The 21,215-nt window shown below is 39.5% G+C and overlaps 1 protein-coding gene across 1 annotated transcript in view; it reads right to left on the bottom strand.

Annotated features, from left to right (window-relative positions):
- FBN1 (fibrillin 1) overlaps positions 1 to 21,215 on the bottom strand; it is a 237,952-nt gene that overhangs the window by 77,707 nt on the left and 139,030 nt on the right. Inside the window, exons 16-29 of the mRNA XM_003900901.5 lie at positions 18,603 to 18,725; positions 17,365 to 17,517; positions 12,587 to 12,640; positions 10,890 to 11,015; positions 9,387 to 9,512; positions 8,756 to 8,875; positions 8,411 to 8,548; positions 7,497 to 7,547; positions 5,732 to 5,857; positions 3,373 to 3,600; positions 1,875 to 2,000; positions 1,620 to 1,748; positions 807 to 932; positions 570 to 695 (exon numbers count right to left, since the gene is read on the bottom strand). Coding sequence (XP_003900950.1) covers positions 570 to 695; positions 807 to 932; positions 1,620 to 1,748; positions 1,875 to 2,000; positions 3,373 to 3,600; positions 5,732 to 5,857; positions 7,497 to 7,547; positions 8,411 to 8,548; positions 8,756 to 8,875; positions 9,387 to 9,512; positions 10,890 to 11,015; positions 12,587 to 12,640; positions 17,365 to 17,517; positions 18,603 to 18,725 — 1,752 coding nt within the window. The remainder of the gene's footprint in view (positions 1 to 569; positions 696 to 806; positions 933 to 1,619; positions 1,749 to 1,874; positions 2,001 to 3,372; positions 3,601 to 5,731; positions 5,858 to 7,496; positions 7,548 to 8,410; positions 8,549 to 8,755; positions 8,876 to 9,386; positions 9,513 to 10,889; positions 11,016 to 12,586; positions 12,641 to 17,364; positions 17,518 to 18,602; positions 18,726 to 21,215) is intronic.

Genomic DNA, 21,215 nt, shown 5'->3' with positions numbered 1-21,215 from the left:
CTGTCTGTGCCACTCTTCACAGCACGACTAAACCTACAGAGGGCTGACCACAAAGCAAAATTCTTGTCCCACAAAAACCCATCTTTAAGGAGTGCCAGGCATAGCCTCAACTGCAGTGTAAGATATGAACATTCCATGGTCTTCTTTCCAATAGCTATTTTTTGAAATCTTTTAGCCGATCTAAACCGCCTAAGGGCAGAGATTTCACCTCAGCTTTTTTGTCTTTTCCACAGCACTCACCGTGTTTAGTTTATTTCAGGTGGTCAGTTACCATTTGTTAATGTGCATTGGTATGCGTGTGCGTAGACAAAGCACATGCTACCACTGTTCCCCATCCAAACGGCATGGGTCAAATTATGCTTATTAGAGCTAAAACATCGTATGTCCTTCATTTAACTGACTCTTTAAACAGACAATGGAGATGAGATCCAAAGATCGTGAGCCACTATAAAAAGAATATTGCAGGGAAACAAGAAAGATAAGTAAAAGTAGTGATGAAAACAAAACTCAGAGTACACTGAGTGTTTTAGGAAGAGATGAAATAAAATAAAATAAAATATAGAACTTACCAACACAAAATAGCCTATCGGGAGTTGAATGGTAGCCAGGGTTGCAGGTACACTGATACTTCCCTATGAGGTTCACGCAGCGGCCATTGGGGCACAGGTGCGCACTCAGCTCACACTCATTGATGTCTGTTGGGAAAATAAGAAGAACAAACACCCAAACATAAGCTTCCGACTCCGGCAGCGATGTCGTTCAAACAACTGACCTCAAGTCAATGGTGTGAAAGTCTCCCTCCTTACCGATACACGCAGAGATGTTGGGGGACAGCTGATGGCCAGGCGGGCATTCACAGCGGTAACTTCCCTCTGTGTTATGGCAAACACCACCTCGGCACAGGAGAGGATCTCTCTGACACTCATCGATATCTGTGAAATGGAAATGACCACGTGAAAGGTGGAGGCCTCATCTCCTCTACCAGACCAGAGCACCCCCTCCCCTGCCCGTTGCTGGGTGTCCATCTTGACCTCCTTGTCTCAAGGTGGGACAACTCTCTGGTGCTATTCATGCACCAGAGCTTCCTGCAGGATCAGACTAAAGCCAAAATGCAGCCAAACTCTTGGTTTATTTTCTCCTCCTGCATTACCCTGCTTTCCTCACTTCCTGATAAGCACCTTCTGAGAGAACTTGCTCACAGAAAGAAATAACACGTTTGCAAGAATCTCCATTTCAAACTTTGTTTCTAGGAAACCAGACCTAAAGCAACGAGCTTATCAATTGCCTATTCTAGAAGTGTTGGACAGACATCCTGTAAAGGGACCTCTACTACAGCTTCTGTTTCAATTGTCCTCTCTTCCCCCTGAGTATCCATTCTAGGTGTTAAACTCACTTCTCAAGGAGCCACAACTGGTCTCCACCATCATCCACAAACCCACAGCATGAATTCCCTCATTCTTTCTATCTCAGTCTCCCTCTGTTGCAGACTGATTCCTAACTCACTGGTATGGAGCCCAGTGCACTGGGGCAGCAGGAAGAACCTGGGACATAGGCTATGAGCCATCAAAGCTTCATGGAATCCTTCTCTTTCTGTGTTGATCAAATGATTCCAAACTTACCCATGCAGTTCTTCATCATCATGAATCCACTTTCATAGCCTTCGTCACACTTGCATTCAAAGTCCCCAGGGGTGTTCACACACTGGCCTCTGCCACAGAGGTCAGGAGATATGCGGCATTCGTCAATGTCTGCACGAAAACAGCAAGTGGCAGCAAATGAGTCCCAGGACAGCCTTACTTCTTGCGGCAATATGTTAAAGATAAAGAGTGTTAAAGGACGTCCCCCCTCCTGGCCCTTGAGGCTCATTCACTGACCTGTGCAGTTCCTTTCTTCCGAATCCAGAGCAAAGCCGCTGTCACACCTGCACTTAAAGCTGCCGATGGTGTTTCTGCACTTGCCGTGGGTGCAGAGGCTGGGAATCATCTTGCACTCATTGATATCTTCAAGAATAAGAACATGTGGGGCAAAATAAGTTGATGAGCAACCAGTCAGGAGGTCTCAGTGCCCACCATTTTAAATCCTGAAGGTTGGAAGTTCTTAATTTAAGGTCTTGGCAATACACATTTCAAAGAATGTGTGATGATCCATGAGATATATGACTTTGTAAACATTTCTAGCCTTTTAAATTTCTACATTTTATAAAGCATTGTTAAAGCAGCAAAGAATGTGTCTATTCAGACTTCTAGGGCCCAGCACACTGCCTGATACATAGTGAATATTTAACCACTACTTGCTGAATGAATAGATAACATGTTCTAAACCACTAGTATCTATATTTAAAGCACATAGAACATTATTAGAATATATTATCCTACAGCTATCAATTGACTGTGTAGCAGAATGACATATTCACTTAATACTGTTTGGTGCTTTTTTGGATATGCCAAAAAAAAATTTCAAAGATATAATTTATAATTTAAATTATTTGCCAATAATTTGTACAATTCAGAAATATTTTCTCAATGTTATCTTAAGTCTTCTTTCTTTCTTTCTTTTCTCTCTCTCTCTCTTTCTCTCTCTCTTTCTTTTTTTCAGACAGGATCTGCTCTGTCATCCAGGCTGGAGTGCAGTGGTGTACTTGGTTCACTGCACCACTACCTCCTGGATTCAAGCAATTCTTGTGCCTCAGCCACCTCAGTAGCAGGGATTACAGGTGTGCACCACCATGCCTAGCTTTTTTTTTTTTTTTTTTTTTTTTTGTAGACATGGGGTTTCACCATATTGCCCAGGCTGGTCTTGAACTCCTGGACTCAAGTAATCTGCCCACCTTGGCCTCCCAAAGTGCTGGGATTATAGGCATGAACCACTGTGTCCAGCTCAAGATCTCATTAATATAATTTAAAGAGTTTCTTGTAGACTAGAAGACTCTGCATACATGTAACATGTGACCTGAGTTTCCTACTACAGGGCCCTTTTTCCAAAACAAGACCAAACACTTAAGAAATACGCAAGTTCATTTCTACATGTGAGACAGAACTGGGAGATTAAATCTCCAGAACACCAAGTCCTTCTTCAGCAATGAATTACCACAGCCTTTGGAAGCAAATTAAAAGTTCCTTTGAATTTACATAACCGACATTTAAGAGGGCCATGTAGAAACTACCTCTCCATACAGAACAATTTTAACCCCCAGGACTTCCTGGACCAAACAGTTAAAAAAAAAGGTCATACTTTTCTAAACAAAAATAATTACATAATTCAGAAAGCAAAAAGTGCATGCTGGGATGATCACATAGAGTGCTGAGATCATGAAAATGCATCCTGTTGGTCTAAAAAGGAAGGTAATTGGCCATGGAAAACATAACACTGTACCTTTGAAGAAAGGCTTTCCATTTGTAATTTCTTTTGTGGCAAATCCGGGTCCTCTGGGACACAGCTCCTCGTACTCAGGAGTATTTCTCATGGGACACTCCTCGCATTCCTCAGTACCCCAGGCTGCCCCAACGGAGCAGCAGCAGGCATCCATGCGGTGGCGGCCAGCAATAGGCAGGGTGCACTCCTCGTCCTCATACCTCAGGAAGCAGGTTTCCAGGCGGATATCTGTCAGAGGGAACCAAGGGAGGTTAAACAGAGCTACACGGCTTCCACTGCCCCAAACTGCCAACACTCTTATTAGGCAAAGTACTGCATACGTAATAATTTGCTGTACACTTATTGACTGGAATTAATTTTATTCCTCAAAAAAAAAAAAAAACAAAAAAACCCAGGCTCTGGGGTAGGTATCCTCACCTAATAAAGACTCTCTTTGTCAGCCCATGTTTGTACTTCCTATTTCTGAAAAGTTCCCTTTCTACATAAGGAATGGTATTCTGAGAGATCCCATGATGCTCTTTCAGGAAATGTTTTCTCCTGTACAGAAATTCCTATCACCGATGCATGCACGCCATCTTGGCATGTCCTCCACAGCTAAAGGCCAGCTGTACTCTTTATTGTTGGAGAATGTTTGCCCTAGTGCAATCACCTTTTCCTCAGACCCACTTCATTTTTGGAAAGGCGGAATGGTGAACTCTGCAAAGAGGACTGTCTTACTTGAGATTGAAGAGAAAAATGCAAAGAAAAGCCATTCACTTCTCTTCTCAAATATTTCTTTCTTGTCTTACTTGAGACTGAAGAGAAAAATGCAAAGAAAAGCCATTCACTTTTCTTCTCAAATATTTCCTTCACCTCAACACGTGCTTATGGGTACATTCTTCAAGATACATGTGGGATACCTCTAGCCCCAAACCCAAATTCATGGGTTATGAAGAAGAATAGAAAGCCTAGCCAAGCAGAGGTCAGAAGAGCTGGATTTCGGTCCTGTTCTGTAACCCAGTGGATTGTCCTCAATAAATTATCCTAAACCTGAATTTCCACATCTGTTATAGGATGTTGCACTCATCTCTCTTAAGGTTCTGTGAAGCCCAAATGAGATTATACATCTGAAAGTAATGAAGTGTAACTGAAAACGTGAGATGTATCCTCCTTCTCTTTCTCCTTCACGATGGGGCCATTAACAATTTACCTAACTCCCTGGGTTTCCTCTAATGTTAGAAAGTTTTTGAAGTCTTCTGGATAGCTTTATATTCAGGCTGCCCATATTAAGATAAATTATTTTAAAATGAACCCAAAATTAAACACTGAAGCATCTTTCAAATGAAGAACCTAGAAGAAGATTCTCATTAAATACCGATTCCTCCTAAACAAAGAAACTAAGACTCAGAATAGCATTAACTGACATCCTTAATTACAAAAATACTTTTGGCTTTGAATTCCCGCTTCCATTCCATATTATTTTTTATACTATAAACTATAAAGTTCAATATTTAAAGGTTTGTTCATTCTAACTGGTAAGTGATCAAAATCCTTCACTGCATACCACTTTTTAAACTACCTACAGTAGTCTTCACTGAGCATGCACTTCAGAGTAATGTGGTTTCAGATGTGAAATACAGGTAAGCATCATTTCCAGAGTCATGGACTCAGAGACCAGTGATCCAAGGGATATACTCTAGGCAGAGGCAGAAGCCATAGTAGTAACACCAGAATAAGTCTGCCAGACCTTAGATGCATGACTGTGGGATCTCAAACTTGCTGCTATCACGAGCCCATAGGGGCTTAGGACTTAAGAGTTCTAAGGATTAAGGATTCTTAGGGTTGGGGTGAGACAATTTGGCTTGAGGAACCCACTTGGGCTCTAACAGTTGGCATAGAGTATCCCACTATGACTAGCAGTGATACCTGCCCTGGGCTTTCTCAGGTTCATTTTTCAGGGGAGTGGCATCTTCACTCCTGATATCCACAGGTGTTTCTGCAAGGACCTGTCCTTTTGGCCAATGTCAGGATATGCTTAGAAGACATGGGCTACAGTTTCCAAATACGTGCAAATATTGTTCTTTTCTCCACCACTCAGCTTGTATTTGATAGTTCATGGCATATGGGGCCGATTTAAGAGTTCTGGAAAAGTAACTGTGATGCTAGTGATTTAAGGAATAGCTGCATATCAACAAAAACTACAGTTGCTCCTTACTATTTGAAAGACTGTCAACGGAGCGGCCATGGATCCTAGCGGACATGCTGAATTTTGGAGTGTGTGTCTGTACCTGAAGCTAAGTGCTCAGCTATATCTTGTTAACTGCATTTTTAATAATCTTTAGTACATTATTATTAGAAAAATAATGAGCTCAGTATTTACCAAGACAGATCCTTCCTGTGGCATCCAAAGTCATTCCACTGGGGCACTGACACTTGAATGACCCCCTAGTGTTAACACACAGGCCATTTTTGCACACTCCTGGGAACACTTCACATTCATCTATATCTAAAAAGAAAAAAAAAGCATAAAGTTAATATATCTTTATAATATCATTCTACCTTATTCTACTCATGGAGTCATAATTATTCCCCATTTTGAACCTAGTAAGTTGATAAAACTAGTTTGCCTACAAATAGTTCGTGTAGAATTTCTAGGGTGCCTGAATAGCAACCAGAATGAGCCCACCTATTACTAAAGATGTAAGAGTTTCCCCACTGGTTTCAGGGAGTAACTTTTGAGTTGCAGAGACAGGCACCTGGTGTGAGTTCTTGGAGATAGCTCTGGTAGCTGTGGACATTTCAGGTAAGGTTCCCGGCAATATAATTTGCTTTATGAGACCAGATGTCCGGAAATGAGTAGAGAAGCAAAAACCTGATTTTTCCAACTAGCAAAGAAGAAACAGCTTGAAGGTCAGCATAGAAAAATATCCCACCAAGGAATATGTGGGCCAATGAAGGGTGTCTTTTAAGAAGTGCTGATAAATCACCAGACAATGTACAATCAATTCTAACTCAGCCATGGTCTCAGGCTGTTCTGTCCATGCTTTGGTCTCAGCTTGGGCTGAGGAGAATGAAAAGATACTCATGTTCATTCATTCATCATTCATCCAATCTCTCTCAAATGTATCAGTCCTTCCCAGCTCGCTTAATGGAGAGCAATATGTTCTCTGTACTTAATTTGGAAAAGTATTCACCACCAAGTTAATCAAAAGAAAGGCACTTACTTGTCAATGCCAAAAAAAAAAAAAAAAAAAAAAAAAAAAAAGGCGGGGGGAACATTAGCTAAGAAACTCATATACACTGTGTCTCTATTTAGAAGAAATAACTTTCCACACCAGGACTGTTGAAAAAGTATTCTGAATCTTTCCTTGTAAGAGAGATCAATGGGGAGAGGGTGGAATCTACCTTTTTGGGTTTTTTGTTTTGTTTTGGCCACTTGTACAACAAAATATGCTGCTGAGGTCAGATAAGTTATTAACAGCGGGTCTGGACCAGAGAAAGGCCAAAGGATTCAGTCATCATTTGGAAAGCAAGACCTTGGGTGGGGGTTGTAGTGTGCCTCTTTGTTTTAACAGGGAAAAAACTTCATTTCATCCCACATATGGGACTAATTGCTGTTTTTAAAATTTTTCAGCTGCTGTGTCATGTCAGGTTGTGTTAGTCACCATGACCTATGTCTATCTGAAACTCCACGAGAAAGAATCACAGCAAACTGAAGAAACTCCGTGCAGACTTTCAACAAAGAGAAAACAGAATGTGTCCTTCTAAATCATCCATGACTGTGAAACAAACAAACAAAAAATGCCAGGACAAACCAAAGAAACACACATTTTACAGACTCATCAGAAACTTCCTGTTTTTCTCTTCTTGACAGCATTGTGAAAGTGCAGTCTCTCTAAACTGTGATCAACCTAAAACATTTTAAGCTACCCACCCTGTCCTTCGGACATAGCGGTCTGACACTAGCAATAGTATATATACACTTGTGAAATTAACAGCTGTTCCATTTTGTAGTTCTCATTTTTTTTCTTTCTCTGCTGCATATTTCTCCCTGTTAAGTTACATGACAGCTTTATCCAGTCCAAGTTAATACAAACATTCATTATGCACACAAAAATGTATGGTTTATAAGTAATCAGAAATACCTTCACACTGTGTTCCTTTAATTCTTGAGTACCCTTTACCACATATGGGATCTGTAATAAAAAGCGAAAAACAAAACAGAAAATTAATTTGAGATAACAATATCCAGACTTTGCAGTTCTGACATAGGATAAGAAACATGAAAGATGACCTGGAACATGAAGTAGATTGTGTTGCTATAAGTATGAGATAACAAAATGTTTCTGAGATTGCATAGGTGAGGAAGAACAACAATGAAATGTCTCCTCAAATAAAGCTCAATTCCACTAAGATATTCTAAAAGACACAGAAGTACCCTATAGATCATGTTAAAGTGATAGCTAAGAGGGAAACTGAAGGTAGATTTCTCTCTTGCTGTTCACCTGAAAATAGGAATCACACTATAGAATTACTTTAACATGAATATGGAAAACTCGGTCTATAATTTGGAGATCTCATGCCCTCCAGCATTCACATAAATTTATACATTGATATATCTAAACAGTAAATCAGCAAAACCATGAGCAAGGTTCTCAAACCTCAAATTCCCAACAGATTTAAATGTTCACCAGAAATTCTCCTGAAGTTTAGTCATGAATACTGGTTTCTTTACATCAATTAGCTTTTTGAAAGAGAATCTGTACCTATAAAAAGCTCAGAACCCCTAACCACAAGGTTCCAAAGAGAGCTGGTAGGCACTGGTGCTCCAGGGAAGCAACACTAACTAACCACATTACAATGTGGAGATAGAAAATAATAAATTAACAAAATCACATAAAAATGGACACTTCTTATTTCCCATCTAGCAATATGGTTGGGGTCATCAGGATTAAATCTTTCAAAATTCTCATGTGAGCCTAAACGAAGTACTAGGCTTCCCCTTTTTAGGCAAAGACCAGTGGAGTGGTGTAGGAACCATAGCATGGGTTTCTCTTACCAACTTGGCATAGGGTGCACGGGCTTCCCCACGCAGCACCGAGGGAGGAGCAGCACTGGGACTTTAAGGTGGCTCCATTGATGTTGATCTCACACCGCCCATCGATGACAGTCTGCCAGCAAGTTCCCTTGATGGTTTCTGCAGATGAGGGAATAATATTTAATGAATCAATATAAAAATTCAAACATACACCTTGGAATCATAGGAAAAAATAGCATTTGAAACAAAGAATAATGAAGTTTTTAATGTTGTTCATCCATACTTAAACTCTTTTGCAGGAAAAGCTGATATTGAGTATAACAACATTGATAAACATAGAAAAATCATTCTCAGAAAGATAAATACCTATGCAGATGGTTTTTGTTGGATCCAAAGTACTTTCAGAAGAACATTCACAAATAAAAGAGCCTGGGCTGTTCTTGCAGACTCCATTAATGCAAGGACTTGATTCGCATTCATCAATGTCTGAAACAAAAACAGGTCTACATTACTGCTAAAATTTAGTCTTGGGCCTAAAAGAGTACTTCAACTTTGGCCTCAATTGCTACTACATATCCTTCATCCCACATAGTAAAGCTGGCCTAATAGTTTTTCCTACACTAGATGGAATGCCAAAATAACTCTATAGTATAGACTAGTACATCTCTATAGTATAGAATATGGGACTAGGCTGAACCTTTCTTTTTATTCAGAATATCTGCAGTAAATGTGTACGTGATTTCTGAATTAACAGCTCAAATAGCAGACACATAACACTTTCTTTATCTATTAAATGATGGCAATTAAAATGCCAATTGCAAGTAAATACCATAAGTGGCTTACAAAGTACATACTAGTGCCATTTAGAACCACAGTATTTCAACTAAATTGGCATAACTGTCTAAAATACAGGAGACTCTAATTTAGTCTTACGGTTTTCTGATGGCATTCCAAAAGATAGCAAAGTGCACAGTATAAGAACAAAGATCTGGTTTACCTTCACATGTTTTTAGGTCAGGTTTGTAGATAAATCCTTTGGGGCAGGTACAGACAAAACTTCCAGGAGTATTTCTACATTGTCCATTGTCACAAAGGAGACTGTTCAGTACACATTCGTTAATATCTGGAAAGTCAATGAAAATGAACACTTCAAAGGGTCCAGACTTTGCCTGCACCTTCTTTGCTCTTTTACATTAGATCTTTAAAGTAATAATGATATGATCGATTCAAGTAAAAAGGCAAAATTCTTGTATCATTAGCTTTTACCTAAACGATCTCATTTTAGGAAAACAGAGGCTTGACCTGGTTTTATTTTATTTTATTTTATGTTTTGAGACAGAGTCTCGCTCTGTCACCCAGGCTGGAGTGCACTGGCGCGATCTCGGTTCACTGCAAGCTCCACCTCCTGGGTTCACACCATTCTCCTGCCTCAGCCTCCTGAGTAGCTGGGACTACAGGCGCCCGCCACCAGGCCCAGCTAATTTTTTTGTATTTTTAGTAGAGATGAGGTTTCACCGTGTTCGCCAGGATGGTCTCCATCTCCTGAGCTCGTGATCCGCCTGCCTTGGCCTCCCAAAGTGCTGGGATTATAGGCATGGGCCACTGCGCCCGGCTGACCTGGTTTTAAACTAAATATCTAAACTGAGTATCTACAAAGCCTAAAGTCATTACACTATTTAATTCACTTATTTCTTTAGCAGGAAGAAAATACGGATTTGTTGGAAATCATTATCTTTATATAGTTACATTATATAATTAAATTTATATAATTTAATTCATTTTGTCAAATTAAAAGGATTAACCTTATTGATTTAAAGAACTAAATAAATACTTAAAAAGTATGGTCCATCTTTGACATGTGTTAGTTCCAGAATAGGTGTTTCTTCCTTATAATAATTCAAACTGTCTCCAGGTACGATTATAAAGTAATCTGTAGCATTTATGATTGTCATGAAGAATTTAGATTCATGATTCAGGGAGCTCAGGAAAACTGCTTGCTTTCAGCTGAATAATATGCCTGTCTGAAGCAAAACCCAACTTTAAGGGTTTAACTTAACAGAGAGTGGGTATTCCTGAAAATAAGCTGTGTTTTCTCTGATTAAGTCTAATAAATGGTTGGGAGAAGAGCTGCTTCTCTCTCAGTAAAAATAAGGTTGACTTTGTAGTCACGTGAGAATGGTTCAGAATCTCTGTATCTCATATCTAAGGAGCTTCTCTTTGAAGGAGTGAAATCTGATACATCTTTATTTTAAGGAGCAAATCATTTCAGGGAATGAATCTGATACATCATTATTCATAAATTGTCAAGATTCAGTCATGTAAATTTTTGTTACTAAAGACATGCATATGCTGTGCTGACATTCCAAGTATAAAGTGTCCTTCTGTATAAAGTGTCCTTCTGCCTAGTCCTCTAAGCTACTCAAAAGCAGTTTTCTCCCAGCAATGAAAGAAGGAATGCATTATGCAGGAAATGTTTCAGAAAACAGGTAAAACTTCTTACCAACACAGTTCTTCCCGGTCGAATCCACTTCATATCCTGAATTGCATATACATTTATAGGTCCCACGAAGGTTTTCACAGATTCCATTTGGGCAAATATCAGGATCTAGTGCACATTCATTTATATCTGCACCAGAGACAAGTTCAAAATCAATTAACATTGTAAAATAAACATTGAATGAATTGTTAAAAATATAACACTACAATACATGTAATGACCTTAGGACCTACTAGAGGAAAAAAATCGATTTCACTGGAAAGAGAACACTCGATCTCTTTTTCTCACTGTAAGATACTCTGAGTCAAATCTTTCTCTCACAAGTTCCTGAGAGGAACTTGGCGTCTCAGCTGGAACTACAAGATAACCAATCCCTGATCAAGGCGAAGGAGACCTCCTGGACTTCTCCGAGTCCAAGCACCAAGATGGAAAAATGGATCAACAGCAGGTCCCAAGTCCCTACAACTGGTCTCCCACCACCAGCCCTTCTTTCTTCCATCTACCCTCTACACTGCAACCATTCTTACCATCCTAAAAACAAGCTGATTATATCATTCTCATGGTTCAAACTTTCATAGGTTCAACAATATCCTCAAGATTAAACTAAAATACAAATTTTTTGTTTACTTATCCCAAACTTCACACTTTTCTGTGAACATATAATGCCCTCTTTGCTCTGTGTCAGGAACGCCTGCAGCAGGCCTATTTACAGGTCAAAAGCCAGCTCCAACACCACATGATCTGAAAAAGCCTCTGCCGCTCTGCCCACCTGAGGTGGGGCCCTCCCTCTTCTGCACCCTCACAACTGAGGAGTCAAGGCAGGTGCAGAATGACAATCAGTGAATGGATAGTCCCAAATCCTGGTGCCTGACTCGTCTATAAATTAGGGTTGACTTTTTTTTTCTTCCAAGTCCCTATCACAACTTACTTATTTCCCATTAACTCCTTATTCATTATAAGTTTCCTTACCTCTCGTCTTTCCTCCTCTAAATATCCCCTCCACATTTTCATTCACACACAATGATGAAACTAATCATGCTGATTGAACTGACAATCAATTCAGCCAGTCCACATTCTTTCAGATCTCCCTGAATCAAACTGCGTAGCTTTATATTAATAAAATAATCCCTTCCTCTTTTTTGTCACCTATTTTCATACTTGTTCCAATTCTCCCTTTTAACTTTAATTCCTTGCATGGCACCGATATTTCTCTAGCGAAATATTTCATTCTCTTCCAACTCAGTTAACTGCTGTCACTGCTCCCTATTGCCGTCTTATAATACTGAGCACTTAACAGTTAAGAATCCTTCAGAATGCAGATGGAGAATGGTTCCACCAGCCCATCATCCTGAGTTGTACTTGACAGTGGAAGATCCACAGGAGAGTCAGGCTGCCCCTTCTCAAGCATGAGCAACAAAAGTCATTATATGTCATCTGCGAGCACCCATCAACCACAATGGGAGAGCACCTGACCCCTTCAGTGGCCAAGCCCCACAGCCACACCCAGAAATCCTAGAGCCCACAGTGCCCTGGCTGCTCTGCCACTGAAGGCTTCTGAGCATCCCAAATACATAGCACAGCGATGGCCAGAGAGGGAGTCAGGTCAGACCCGTGTAATGGGATCAATGCAAAACCCACAGGAAAGCCTGATGCTGCCTCTGCACATATTGAAGGTAGTAAATTTTGAAAGGAATCCTTACCACTGCCTGCTGACGTCATCCCCGGCCCGCTGCTGCAGAGCGCCTGATATTCCGCTGCAATAAATTAACAGATAGTAAATGATTCCCTTGTTTGCAGAATAGGTCGATCCTGCCCTTGGTTTTGCACACACCATTTCCTCCAAAGTGAGTAGAACCAAAATTAAGTGGTAACGGAAAAGGAGGTATCTCCCCAGGGAGTCACCTTTACACCAGGCTCCCATTTTAAAGGCTACGCATCATTGAGGAAAACAACTTTTAAGGATACAGGCAAGTTATAGCAATTCCTTGTGCAAAGCCCTTTCGGAAAAGGTGTTTTTCCTATAACTTGATTTTGTTCACCAGGGAACACTTTACACTTACGGTGAAATGTGCCTGTTAAAATGTGGTTTCTTAACTGTTAATAAAACTTTCTCCCACCATCTTGGGGATAATTTTGTTTCTCACTGCTAGCTGTTTTTTCAGTACAATTGGTTCTTAACATTTCCTCATTTCTCTCTGCAAATTCTCTAGCCTCCTCTCACAAGTGCAACAACAGAATACCTACTCTTGCATTTAAGTGTATTTTTAAAGTTAATATTTATCAGGATACTGGATTCATTCTCTATGATATATCCATAGAGAAAGTATTGTTTAATGTTAAAACTGTGAGATTTTAATTGAAGAAACTGAAGTACACAGAATATGTCCCCAAATCTGAGATAGAATCAAAATTCTACTTCTTAAAATTAATACTATGTTTTACATACAATTCCAACAATACTTAACGTAAGAGTGAATGATGAAAATGTAGAACTAACTGGAATCACACTATCCAAGGAAAGGAAACTAGTGTCCCCTTAGTTGCCAATGGTTTCTGGCGCAAACAGTCTCATGGTCAAATGTAAATCATCTGTGCTTAAGTGGAAGGAGAACAGGATATCAGGGCCGGGGCTTATTGTAGAGGCTGACTGCACCTCACTGCTGAAGCAAATAGTTCCTATCTTCTGCATGCCACAGAATTGCATCCTGATGACAGTGGACGTAAATGAGTTATACAACCAAAAATGATCATGTCTTCTAACAAATGTGAATTTGAGAAAGCAGTGAGGATTTAATTTTCAAATCGTCTTAGAAGGGGCCAAAAAACCAACAGATGGGAAGGTGTGTTTGAAAGTCAGGTCTGGGAACAAAAAGAAATCCATCCTTTTTATTCTGTTATATCAGCAAAAAACTAAAATATGTATGAAATACTGTAATACAACAAGAAAACCAAAATCATGCCAGTTTCCTAAAAAGGACTTTTAGAGATAATGACAATTTTGCTGAAGTTTGGCCTAAATGGAAGCAAATTATTGTCACCATTGTTTTCCATTTAGGCAGGATCCGGTTCTAGACCATTTTTTGTAGTGAGTTCAAATAAGCATGGGTTTGAATACCAATGACAATGCTAATTGCTGGCAGTTTTGGAAGCAGCCTTTTTCCTCTGTTAGTTTCTTCTCCCATAAATGTGGAACGATAATTCCCATTTCACCTGGTGGCTGCACAGAATTAACATTACATGTTTAATGATTTAACATGTACTGTGCACAGCTCAGGCCCTGAATAAAAAATAAGTAAATAAAAGTATTATAAACCCATATTAAGGGATAGGTATTGATGAGCTAACTCAGCGTAGTGCCATGGAGACAGTGGCATGAGGGATCCACGAGAAAATTCCCCAGAATTACCCTCCTGTGGGTTTAACTGACCAATCACACTCCCATGGGTTTAACTGATCCATTTCTGTGAAACGTCATTGTCAGAAGGCTGAGGACACAAGAGGGCTTGCTGAACAATGTGAATGAGCTCCAGAAACCAGTGAGAAACAGCTTCATATGCAACTTGCCTGACTTGCAGACCACAAAGATGAACTTCGGATTTTGTATATTTGGAGTCTCTCCCTCAACTGACAGAAGACATTCCTTTTGAGTATTTTCAGTACTTTAAACAGCCTACCCCCCATTCTTGAAATGAGGGATTTTCCTACATTGGGATGGTTCATGACCAAAGAGATGGAGAAACCAAATGCATGAAACTACTTCCACGTGTGGACCTTTTCTGGGTAAATTCATTCAAATATAAGACAGAAGTTAGTGGAACCAGGCCTTACATTTAACTCTCGTTAAGCTTCACTCTTGCTATGGTTTGAATGTGTCCTCCAAAGGTCATGTGCTGGAAACTTAATCCCCAATGCAATAGGAATACTGCGAGGTGAGGCCTAATAAGAAGTGATTAGATCATGAGGACTCTACCCTCATGAATGGATTAATGTCATTATCATGGGAGTGAGTGAGTTATCATGAGAGTGACGTTGTTATAAAAGCACATTCAGTCCTCTCTAGCTTTCTCTCACTCCTCCATGCTCTGTTGCCCTTCCACTTTCAGCTGTGAAGTGACTTGGCAAGAAGGCCCCCGACAGATGCTGGCGCCTTGACATTGGACTTCCCAGGCTCCAGAACTGTGAGAAATTAATGCATTTTCTTTATACATTATTCAATTTGTGGTACTGTGTTACTGCAACAAAAACTGGACTAAGACAACTGCTTAAAGAAATCTGGTCTTTTGGTCACCTTTTTATAAACCCACATAATTTCCCTATGGATCTTAAGAATCCTTTGGAAGTGCACTTGGTCCAGAGGAAAATGTAAAGGCAAATAACTATATGCACCAAGGCTCCTGGATTCTAAGTCTTGGCTCTTCCAATCATTCAACATGTGAACAAGTCACCTGTACTATTGTGTGCCAGCTTTCATGATACTTGTCTGCATTGCAAATTCAAAGTAGGTAAGAAAAGTATTTTCAAAAGTTAAAGTAACATGCAAAAGGATGATATTAATAATAGACAACTATAAAGTTATAGGAAAGTGTCTTTGATAGAATTATATTTGTATATAATAAAATTATTATAAACACATTGAACTGATTGGTGATCATACATAAAACAATTTCTATATTATTCACTGGGTGAAGTCATTAGCCAGAACAAAGTTTGCTTTCTTTAAACTGGCATCCCTCATTTCTTTTTTCTTTCTTTATTGAGACAGAGTCTCGCTCTGTCGCCCAGGCTGGAGAACAGTGGTGCTATCTCAGCTCACTGAAACCTCCACCTCCTGGATTCAAGTGATTCTCCTGCCTCAGCCTGAGTATCTGGGATTATAGGCACGCACCACCATACGTGGCTTTTTGTTTGTTTGTTTGTTTGTATTTTTAGTGGAGATGAGATTTCACCATGTCAGCCAGGCTGGTCTTGAACTCCTGACCTCAAGTGATCCACCTGCTTTGGTCTCCCAAAGTGCTGGGATTACAGGTGTGAGGCACCACTCCTGGCCCCCCATTTCTTTTAAAGGCTTCCATTTAACTTTCTCTAACTTTTCATCATATATTTTAATTTCTAACTGTTACTTTCAAATACTATTATTTTTAAAATAATAAATCTTTTAAAATTACGATTTACTCTTTAATTTGTTTCCTTTAGGGCAGAAATAAACTGACTAAATCCTATATGTAAAACCAACCAATCAGAGCTACATATTGTCAATATTAGGTCTAACTTTATTTCAGGACATTAGAGGTCCACTGCCAAGTGGCCTTAAAATTGCATTTAAATACTGGTGGGACATTGTTTTAATTTCAGTAAAGTATTCTTGTTTTATAAATAGAAATAATTTACAACTGGACAGGACCTTTTGGATTATCTAAGGCAACTCATTTTGTAGATGAGATGTCTAAGGATAGCTTTTCTGCATTATTCTATTTTATAATTATGTTTATTAATATAAGCCACCTCAAATCCTTTCGAAAAGTAGGTGAGGAAAATTCGGAAATAAGCAAAATACACAAATAACTAAATCACCTAATTAAGTAATTTGGCTGCCTGTTGATGGAGGAACAGAATTCTGACTCGCTATCCAGTTCTCTTTTAATTAGGCCATGTCACTTCCACTGGAGAAAAATACTTTTCTTCTCTCAGGTTAAATCAAATCATTAAAGAAAACCACACCGGGCCGGGCACGGTGGCTCATGCCTGTAATCCCAGCACTTTGGGAGGCCAAGGCGGGTGGATCATGAGGTCAGGAGTTCAAGACCAGCCGGGCCAATATGGTGAAACCTCGTCTCTACTAAAAATACAAAAATTAGCCAAGCATGGTGGCGCACACCTGTAATCCCAGCTACTCAGGAAGTTGAGGCAGAAGAATCGCTTGAACCCGGGAGGCGGAGGTGGCAGTGAGCTGAGATCATGCCACTGCACTCCAGCCTGGGCAACAGAGCAAGATTCCATCTCAAAAAAAAAAAAAAAAAAAAGGACGAAAAAGAAAACCATACCAAAATCAATACGTGGGATGTAAACAAAATTTACAAATGGTCTTTTGGAAAGCTATTGGAAATAGCCAAGTAATATGACAGTTATCTACCTTTATGCTGTGTAAAAGTCTGCTTTTATAATAGTTTCTGCAAAATGCAAACATCATGAAACAACTTTAGAAAACAAGGCAAAGTGCATGTATTGCAAAGAGCTTGAGTATTATTGAGGTAGGGGAGTTTATACGGGAGGCACAAATGCAATACCTATTCCAAATGATTATGAGGCTTAGATAACTACCTGTGACTAGACACTGGCTAGCCTCTGCCAAGACCCCAAGAAGGCACATGGGATACCCGGAGAGCAAAATGTCATCTTTCCCTGTGAATTCCACAAATGCAAAGACCTCAATGGTGGCAGAAGGCTGGCAGTACGAGGGCATCCCCATGATACCACATACCTGAATTCTGTGCAGGACACGGCTGGCAAGGTTCCCCAAATGCATACTCAGTGCTGGCACAACAGCATTCAGATTTCGTGACAGCACCAAACAAAGGTTTGATACACTGGCCTCTCTTGTATCCACCATAGCATGTACTCCGCATGTGCGTGTCTAAACAGGAAGAAGCATCTGTCATCACACTGTCACTTCAAACAGAGCAGAACCCCCCAAGTCAAAGTTGAAGAGGGCTTTGTTTATCCATCATCCCTGGTGTAACTCACAGGGAATGCCTCTGATATGAGGGCTCCATTTGAAGAAAAAATAAACAAAAATAGAAAAACACAACACATTCAGCTTCTAAGCATTGGAAACCAATGGCCAGATTGTTTCAGTTTTCTAGGGACTATCACGGTTTACCAAAATGTGAGGCACTTTAATGCTGGAATTATATCTCATTTATTTTGTCTTTCTCAGGCCTGTGCAGAGCAGGCACTTAATAAACGTTGAATTAATAATGGATGAATGTTGAATCTCACATCCTGCTAAATAAGACCTTTATTAGAAATGTGGCCTATCCCAAAATAAACATGCAATTACTGAATGTCTGAATTAGGTATACTTTCCAAAAAGGAGAAAGTTTAATCTGTGAAAGGTTTGTTATATAAACCTGTAGATGTTGGTCAACTAAGCTCTGTTATCTTTACCACCAGGAAGCGTGTTTCCAGCTATGCCCAATCCTTTTCCAATTCAAATGGCTTACTGAGTACCTTTCTTAAAAATAATCTGGATAAAACTGGTATCAATTTTTCAACAAGTCTCATACTTTTTAGAAAGTCTCATAAAACTATTATCATACAGGTTTCTGGATGATCCATATTCTCCTTTGCATTGTATACTGCCCATGGACATCAATTTTCTATTAAAATGTTCATCATGAGATAACAGCATATGCACATCAATTTCAATGACCAATATCAACAAAGGAGGGCTGGAGAAAACTGAAGACAGCTATGGGATTAGGGAAGAACAGGGGGAAGGATAGGTGGGTATTCTCTTGCTTTTCACTTAGCTCATCTTTCTAATCCTCGAATTAATGTTCAATTTACACAAGAAGAGAACTGACCCTGTTGCTCTGTTGCTCTGCAAATATTCTTTATATCTTACCTGCTACAGTAGAGAGCGTTTGTTACTAGTGGGCTTTATTGAGTGACAGAGGTTGAATCTCTCTCCTAAGTCTAGCCATGATGTTTTCTTACCAACACACACACGTCCATCCAGACCCACAGCCAGTCCAGGGAAGCATTCACATCTGTAGGAGCCGTCAGTGTTGACGCAACGCCCATTCATGCAGATCCCAGGGGTTTCACACTCGTTAATGTCTGTGGCAGAGAAAGGCACTTATTAAAAATGAAGTGACGTTTATCTAAAATTATAACATATTGACAATTATGTTTTAACACTTGAAAATGGGGAAGATAGGAAATAACATGCAGCATCTGCAACAAAAGCTCAAATGGCATTCTCATTTTCCTCTGAAAGAACAGTAACAAAATCAAGAGAAATCAACTGTTGGAACGTATTTTCCATAAAAAGCAACTTTAATATATTCTCCCAAGAGATTTTTGTATCCAAAATAATCACAAAGGCAAAAACAGAATCGGAGGAAGGAGAACAATGGCTGCTAGAAGACAAAGGGTTTTGTGTAATGCATAATCAGGGTAGCTCTTCCAGGGCTCTCAGAAATCTAGGGTAATAATAAACTACAGGAGGACTTTCCTTTTGGTATTCATCACAAAGACTGGCATCCCTTCTAGTATTACCCATGTCTTAGCTCTCTGGGACAATTCGCCTAAAATTAAAGGATAAACAACTAAAACCTTGATGGAACACCAAAGAAAAAGAACAGAAAATAAATATAGATTACTTCGATGACTATTCTGGGCCAATAACAGCACTGTATGTAATTGGAACCCAGCAAAGAAAAATCTTTCTTAAACTTTACAAATACTTTATGGTATTTTATGTGTATACTTAAGGAGGTCTGGTAAAATACTTTATTGGACACATATTAATAATAGCAGAGGGTTTTTTTCCCTTTAATATGGGGAAGTACAAAAGGCACCAAAATTGTGGTTTGGAAAACATACAACACTTAGAAGCAAATGATTTTAGGTCAGGCATGGTGGCTCACACCTGTAATTCCAGCACTTTGGGAGGCCGAGGTTGGGAGATCACTTGAGGCCAGGAGTTCAAGATCAGCCTGGCCAACATGGTGAAACTCCATCTCTATTAAAAATACAAAAATGAGCTGGGCATGATGGCATGCGCCTGTAATCCCAGCTACTTGGGAGGCTGAGGTGCAAGAATTGCTTGAACCCAGGAGGCAGAGGTTGCAGTGAGCTGAGATCACGCCACTGCACTCCATCCAGCCTGGGAGACAGAGTGAGACTGTGTCTTAGAAAAAAAAAAAAAGAAAAAGAAAAAAAGCAAATGATTTTATAACATCTCCTTTTACAATATACAACTAGTGTATGTGACTATTAACTTTCTCCTGACCTTAAAAAGGCAAATTGAGAGTAAAACACCTTCATGTTTTACTTAGCTTGTGTTGTTTGGCACAAAATATATTCGGGTGGTCCAAGGTTCTGTGTACAGATTATATTTGAAACAGCAGTTATATTTAAATACAGGAACTCAAATTGGTTAGTTATTCTGGTCACCTTTTTGTTCAAACTGTGACACACAATAAAACGTGGAGACTACAACCTGAAAGGTAACACAAAGAGCTTTTAATAAGAATGGAGATGTAAAGTAGATCCAAAGGAAGGTAACTTTGGTCAAATTTAGTGGCCTCAACTTTCAGAGAGTGAACAGAGAAGCCATGTTGTTGATCAGATGAGTTAACTGCGGAGATTGAATTAGCATTGTTGATTCAGCTTTGAACAGTCACACCTTTGTGGGCTCAGGACTAAGTGCTCAGGGCTAAGAGAAAATCTTATCCCATGGCATAAAGAGAAAGATTAGAAAAAGGAAGAAATTCAGTGCACATGGGATTAATTTCTGTCTTTTTTCATCCTTCAGTCTTATTACAGTGTGTGTACCCTATGCTCTATAAGCTAGAAAAAAGAAGACATTGATAATAATACAGAGCTATGGAGCTCTCTCTCTCTCTCAGATCCTTAAGCCAGAATGCTAAAGTCAGAACAAACCATCCATATCATCAGTACTTTCAAATTAATAGAACAATCAATTTATTGATAGGATACTATTTCACTGGTTGCCAATGGTGGCCAAACCTGGTTTAATCTGTGAGGTCACAGCATTATCTGTTGGCCATACTTAATGCAGAGATGCTGTGGCCTGGGTCAGCAGGAGCCTAGAGGCACGAAAAGTGAATCTTAGTGTGCTCTGTGTATCAACAAGAAGATTATGTATTCTCCTAGGTCTGCTCACAAAGGGGCTTTCATATTTCTTTCTATTATTTTTTTTTTGGAAGCCCAATTCCAAATATTCCAGCAATCATTCTCTTCCCTTTTCTTTTTTACTTGTACAGTGCTAAATTTGCACAATTTGACACTTTGTTTTATGCTATTTTACACTGTAGAATATTTCTATGTGTTAATCCTGTCTTCTCATATAAGTTCCTCCCACCACAGGGCTCAAAAGTACAGAAACCACCTTCCTACTTCAAATTTGAAACACCCAACTGTTTTCTCTTGCTGGGAAGACAGATTTGCACAATATTAAGAGCCATTGATGTGAAGGTCATAGAGAATGTAGGTAAACAACCAAGGGCTCGAAGTTCTTTTCAGCCTGGAGAAAATGCACATCTTGCCAAGGACTTAATACAAGGCTTTCTTCCATAACAC

Source organism: Papio anubis, chromosome 7 (assembly GCF_008728515.1).
Source record: "Papio anubis isolate 15944 chromosome 7, Panubis1.0, whole genome shotgun sequence".
NCBI lineage: Eukaryota > Metazoa > Chordata > Mammalia > Primates > Cercopithecidae > Papio > Papio anubis.
This window is presented reverse-complemented; position numbering and strand designations above follow the sequence as displayed.